Source organism: Phragmites australis, chromosome 8, assembly GCF_958298935.1.
Source record: "Phragmites australis chromosome 8, lpPhrAust1.1, whole genome shotgun sequence".
Lineage (NCBI taxonomy): Eukaryota > Viridiplantae > Streptophyta > Magnoliopsida > Poales > Poaceae > Phragmites > Phragmites australis.
Window position 1 is genome coordinate 35,816,860 of NC_084928.1, and position 6,144 is coordinate 35,823,003.

Consider the following 6,144-nt stretch of genomic DNA (forward strand, 5'->3'; position numbering starts at 1 on the left):
TCTTCTTCTCTCTTCTCCTTTTTCCCTTCTCTTTCCTGGCTTCTCTCCCGCGCTGCTCTGCTTGTTTTCTCTCTCTCAGCTGCTAGCACAGAGGTACGGCGGCCGGCTTGCTTGCCTGCACGGCAGCACGACGGCGCATGGCCACAGCAGCGGCAGCGGCGGCCCGGCGCACGGCTCCGAGAGCGGCAGCAGCGCGATGCGCAGGCGCAGAGCACGGCGACAGCAGGGGCCAGAGCGACGGCGCACGGCAGCGGCGCGCGCACGCAGCAGCGGTGGCGGCGCGCAGGCCGGCGACGGCAGGCTGGGCTAGCCCGGCGGACAGCGAGCAGCACACACAGCGCACAACGGAGAGAGAGAGAGAGAAAAAAACGCGAGCACAAGAAGTGTCTGGATGGATCGAGCGATCCATCCGATACTTATCTTCCCGTTTTTTTATTTATTTTCTTTTTTAAACAACGAACGGTCTAAATTGATTGAGCTCGCTACGGGTCTCACAGTGCCCGGAACGAACATATGAATAGCAAAATGGGTTCGTCTCGACAAGATGAACGCAACCACGGTCTCCGATCGTCCATACGAGCAACGGATCAAAAAGTCAAATTTTGTCAACTCTCTCTTCTTCTTTTTTCTCAAAATAAATTGGTATTACATCTATAGACCACTTAAGTTATACTGCGATAATAATCCAGCAGTACAGTATGCTCACAACAATAAGTCAAGTGGTGCTGCCAAACACATTGACATAAAGTATTATGTTGTGAAAGATAAAGTCCGGGATCATGTCATAAGTCTTGAGCATATAAGTACCAAAAAAATGCTCGCGGATCCGCTTACAAAAGGCTTACCACCCAACGTGTTCAGAGAACATGTAGCCGGCATGGGTTTAAGGGAAAGCCTATAATTCCTGGACAAAAGAAGGCCCAAAAGTTAAGTATCTATTTCAGAACAGAGTGGTGTGTTTTAGTTGTTAAATCTATCGGCAATTGACCGTGACGATGAGACATGCTCTATGCGCTAATCTGTAATAGAATGAACAAAAGTAAATGATATGAAAATGAAAGATGGAATGAGATCAAGGGGGAGATTGTTAGATTGATCTCTAACCCTAACTGGACCCAACGGCCCAGTTGGACCCTTGATCAGCGCCCTGATCGGGGGCGCCCAGCCCACTATGGCTGGAGGGCCCCTGTCACCCTGCGCTATATAAAGAGGTGGGGGCCGGCGGCTCTTTTCACGAGGTTCGACTGAGCCGTACACCCCCACCGAAACCCTAACCCTAATCCGATCTAAGAGGGGCGCAGCCAGTGACGGGAAGCCACCAGCCGCGCCGCCCTGCTCCACCACGTCGACGGCTACACCGACACCGTCCCCGACCGTCGCTGCCCGTGCGCAGACTCCATCAACGAACGTGATGGAGGCATCTGGGTCATCTACTCCGGAGCTGTCAGGTTCGTCCCTCTACCTCTCCTCTCTGTCTCTCTGTCTCTCAGTAGGTCTTTGATTCAATTGATAAGCTTGAAGTATCTCGGGTCTACCCTAGATAGATTCTATAGTCCCAACAAGACGATGAGTCGCCGGCCGTCGTTGCAGAAGAAGCGACGATGGAGGCAGCAACACCGGGAGGAGAAGATGAACCGGCGACCAGCACTGCGGCAGAGACAGTCGTCGCGGTGACCAAGGCCCAGGAGAGACGGCAGGAAGAGGCGCTGAAACCTGAGGAGGTCACGGAAAACTCTGAAACGAGCGTGATCTCTGAAGAACCAAAGGAAGAAACGAGTGTGATCCCTGAAGAATCGAAGGAAGAAACAAGAGTGATCTCTGAAGAACCGAAAGAAGATCCTGCGCCTATCGAGAAGCAAGAGGAGGTGGCCGAAGAGGCAAAAGTGGATGTGCGATCGAGCGCGTCAGCTCCGACGACGCCGCTGAAAGGCGCTCTCGAGGACGTGGAGACGGTGCCCAAACAGGTGAGCGCTTCGGAGCCCGTAACTCCGACGAAAGATGCCATCAGCAAAGACAAGGCGGTGATCGCAACGCTGCTGAGCGCATCAGCACCAGCGACGCCAGCGAATGCTGTCGAGAAGGACGGGGCATCAAAGCATAGGGCGATCCCCGAGGACTCGACGCTAACCTTCAAGGGGAGCAAGGTGAAGACGGCCATGGAGAAGCGGACGGAAGAGGAGCAGCCCAAGAAGAAGGAGGTGGCGCAGAGCAACGACATGATCGAGGACGCCAAGAGCAAGCTGCTGCAGAAGAGGAAGAGCAAGGTGAAGGCGCTGGTGGGGGCGTTCGAGACCGTCATGGACAGCCCGGGCAAGTCCAGCTGATTAATTTGGAGGGAAGGTTGAGTGCTGATGTGGTTTTTGAATTGTGTGATGCATAATTTTGTATGAGATGTTCCGTTTTTTTTTCTTTCCTGTTTGTTGATAATTGATTCTTATGACCACTGAAACAGATGGAGGTGTTATTCCTGATTTGTTTATTTGATGATGCATCTGTTGTTTATGAGGAGATAATAGCAGTATTTTCTTGGTTTTAAGTGCTGCAATGTACGGTATGTTCTTTGACAATTGCTAAGGTTTCTTCTTGTACCAGAATTGCGCGGATAGATTTGAGACTACGATTGAATGTATCGTATAAGATTCTAATGACTAAATGTAAAAATATAGTTATATCTGTTATACAACTTGAATACTTTAATTTGATTAATTTGTATGTTTATAATCCAGGCCTGCGAACGAGCGGCGGCCCGAGTGGTCAGCTGGCTCAAGTAGCACTCGGGAGCTCCGGATTCGATCCCCGGACAGATGAATTTCGGAGCTCCCACGCGGTCACGTATGGAGCGTGGGGGCAACGCTCCATGGTGGAGCCGAACCCGACGGGGGTACCATCCCCGCTTCACCTTTTCCCCAGGCCTCCAATGAAGACCGTGTAGATATGATCGCACTGTTAAAAAAATATAGGCCTCTAGAGTTTTAACAGTGTTTGTAAGGTGCCAAGAGGTAACTCCTCTATAGACAATGTGCGCTGTTGATCAACAAATAGGTATCTACGGAATGGGAAAAAATGTAAGTGATGACAATATAGTAAATTTGTATGTAATTAATCCTCTTTCCCTGATACGGTTTGCCCTAGTGGAATACCCTAAACCCTAATTGGTGATCTATCTCCCCCATCCGCTTTTCCTCTAGGGCTGGAAACGGTACTGTCCTATACCCCATTCTTGATTCTTGCTTACATGTAATGGTCTGATTCACATGATTCTTATTGAACGCCATCTTCCAATGCAATCTCCTCTGCGGCCTTTCCTTGCGGCACAAGTGAGTTCATAGATCCTCCAGTCATGCTACAACAGTCAGTGGTGAATCCAAAACAAAAATAACCAGGTGTCCCAGGCTAGTTTGCTAGGGGTCCGGGTGTCCTACTTATTACTCTAGATAATGTCATATGGAGTCCTACATATGATAGATATCTGAAAAACAAAAATTTAACCAGTGTCCTGTGCACCCTGTGGACACAAGGTGGATCCTCACCTGGCAACAGCAGAGATGAGGGTAGGGAAGTAGACGTGTGGATCTTGCACTGCTCAGAGCTACGACATCGAGTTCTTCAAAAGGGATCGTGTTCTTCAGAAGATGAACTACCTCAAACTATTGAACAAGAGAAGAACATGTAAATCTTAGGCGAATTTTACTTCAAGACAATGAATTTTGCTTGCATTTGCCATTTCACATTGAACTTTCGCTATTTTTCTAGATACCATTACAAAATCGTGGTTCTTTGCCACCTGACACCATAGCCATTAGAATAGTATTTCCATTGAGTTCATGTGAGAGAGTGTTGATGAATAGAACATTTTTCCTTAGTGTTTGCAGCAACAATTTTGGCTTTGCATGACCATTTTATGCCAGTTTCGACTCCAGAAGTGACGAAGATATGCTGCCTAACATGCAAAACTCTTTCAAGACTGCATAATGACTAATTGCCCTCTTAAAGCATTGACCATCCTCAAATGTAACACCAAATTGGATTTTCCAAGTTAGTGACATGCACTAGTGTTCCACATTCAGCTCCATCATCTACATTCAGTTCATCATCAATAGAGTCCTCATCACAAGGTTCATAATCGAAATCTGTGCCAACTCCACATCTGACAACAAGTGTCGGTATGGAGCCTCATTGTCTAACCCGGCATACTCAATCTCACCATCTATCCATGCATTTGGCTGAGAGGGTACAACCTTACCATCTCCTTGTTAACATCTTGAGCCTTGTTATCACCTCTGTAACATCCTGAGTTTAAGCCTGCCAATTAGTACAAATCTCACTCCAAATTGAAACTTTTTAGGGTAAATTAGGTTGATTAAGGTTAAAAAAATAGGAGTGTGGATGTATATATACAAGTATATGTATACATTCGTAATTGTGAGTTATGCTAAGTTGCAGCAGTATTCGAAGTGCACTAGGATCAAATTCAAAATAACCTTTGCATTAAGTTGGTCCTTGTGCCTTAGTTGAGAATTTTTATGGTTCTTTAGGTGGAGGTTGAAATTGAATGTCTCTCACTTTCAAATATACTTTTAGATTCTATTCAGCACAAATCCAAAATTTAGTTGGATCCTTTGGTTCAAATCGTCTTGAAAATCTCGAGATCCAAGTTCAAATATTCAAAATAGAGTTGTTGAATCCAAAGTCAAAACCAAATTCAAATTCTCCAAATTTGAATTATTCCAAAACCTTTTCTTTCTCTCCTTCTTTTTCCTCCTTCCATTTTTCTTTTTCTCCCTGGGCCGGCTTTCCCCTTCCCTCTCCCTTCTTGGCCCAGCTGGCCAGCTCGGCCTCCTCTCTCCCACGCGCTGCGCCCGGCCCAGCTCGCCGCGTCGTATCGGCCCACTCACGCGCGCGCACTCATACGCCCTCGACGGTCCGCTGAGCCACGCGTCGCTGATCCGCCCGCACGCGTCCGCGCGCCTCTCCTTCCTTCTCCCCTCCAGCGCGACGACGACATCGCCGGTCGCCGTCTCTCCGGGAAATATCTCGCGCACGCCCGACCACTCTCCGCAATCCCCGCTCACCCTCCGCTCTCTCTCTCTCTCTCCCTGCTACCCATGCCTCTGCGCCGTGATTTCCGCGGCCCACGCGCTGGCCGGCGCAGAGTGCCCATTTTCCGGGGAAAATGGTGGGCGCCAGCCGCCACCTCGCCACCGACGTCCCTGTGACGCCAGCACGTGAACCGCCTCCCCGTGCCTTCCCTCCCGTCTATAAGTAGAGCAGCCTGCGTTTCTCTCTCCCTCCTTTTCTCCACTTCGCCACGCCACCGTACAACCACCACCGCCATTTCCGCCGCTGCAACCTCGCCGTCACCCCTTCACCGTCCACGTGCCGTCAAGGAGTTTCAGGACACTACCGCCGTCTCTGTGCCGCTGCTTGTTCACCGGAAGCTCGATTGGAGCTCGTCCGTGCCAATAGCCGAGCTGCGCTGCCGCCATCTCTCTGATGATTCGCCGGCCGCCACCCCGCCCGTCGTCATTCCTGCGCTCGGTGAGCACCCCAAGCCCTAGTACCCCCCTCCTAGATAGCGTGTAGGTGTCCTCGCGCTCTCCCTTAGCTTTTCACCGTGCGCCGCCGTGTTTTGGTTTCCGCCGCCGCAGTTACGCTCGTCGCCGGCATGATTCTGCCCTGTGCTGTGATCCGGCCATCGTGCCATATGCTCTAGAGGCATTAGGCCTCTTTTCCTTGCAGGATTGGCCCCTCTCCGTGCGGGGGAGGTGCTGTCCAGTTGCGTCGTGCCGCCATCTCCTCTCCGGCGGTGATCTGGCGTCGTTCTCTCCGCCGGTCGCCGTCAAGATGATCCTTGCCGAGTCCGCCATGTCGCGTAGAAGCCCGGCGTTAACTCATAGTCGTGAAACTCCGGCGAAAACTCGATCCCGGCGAGCTTTCCGGCGCTGCGCCGCCGTGATTCCTCGCCGCCGGCTTGTTTCCCCTCCGCTCCGCCGCTCGCGCGCGTTCGCGCGCTGGCGCGTTCGCGCAAGCCAACTGGGCCATGTCTCGGCCTGGCCAGCCGGCCTGGCTCGGCCCAGTGGCTGGCTGACCGGCCTGGCCAGCAGGCCGTGCACCGTGGACCGGCCCAGCTCCTCTAGCCCGTTA

General features: G+C 51.2%; 1 protein-coding gene across 1 annotated transcript; it reads left to right on the plus strand.

Moving 5' to 3' along the window:
- Window positions 1-1,578: 1,578 nt before the first annotated feature.
- On the plus strand, window positions 1,579-2,402 carry LOC133926008 (uncharacterized). The gene has a single exon (XM_062371741.1). The coding sequence runs from the start codon at window positions 1,602-1,604 to the stop codon at window positions 2,322-2,324; it is 723 nt and encodes a 240-aa protein (XP_062227725.1). The 5' UTR covers window positions 1,579-1,601; the 3' UTR covers window positions 2,325-2,402.
- Window positions 2,403-6,144: the final 3,742 nt, after the last annotated feature.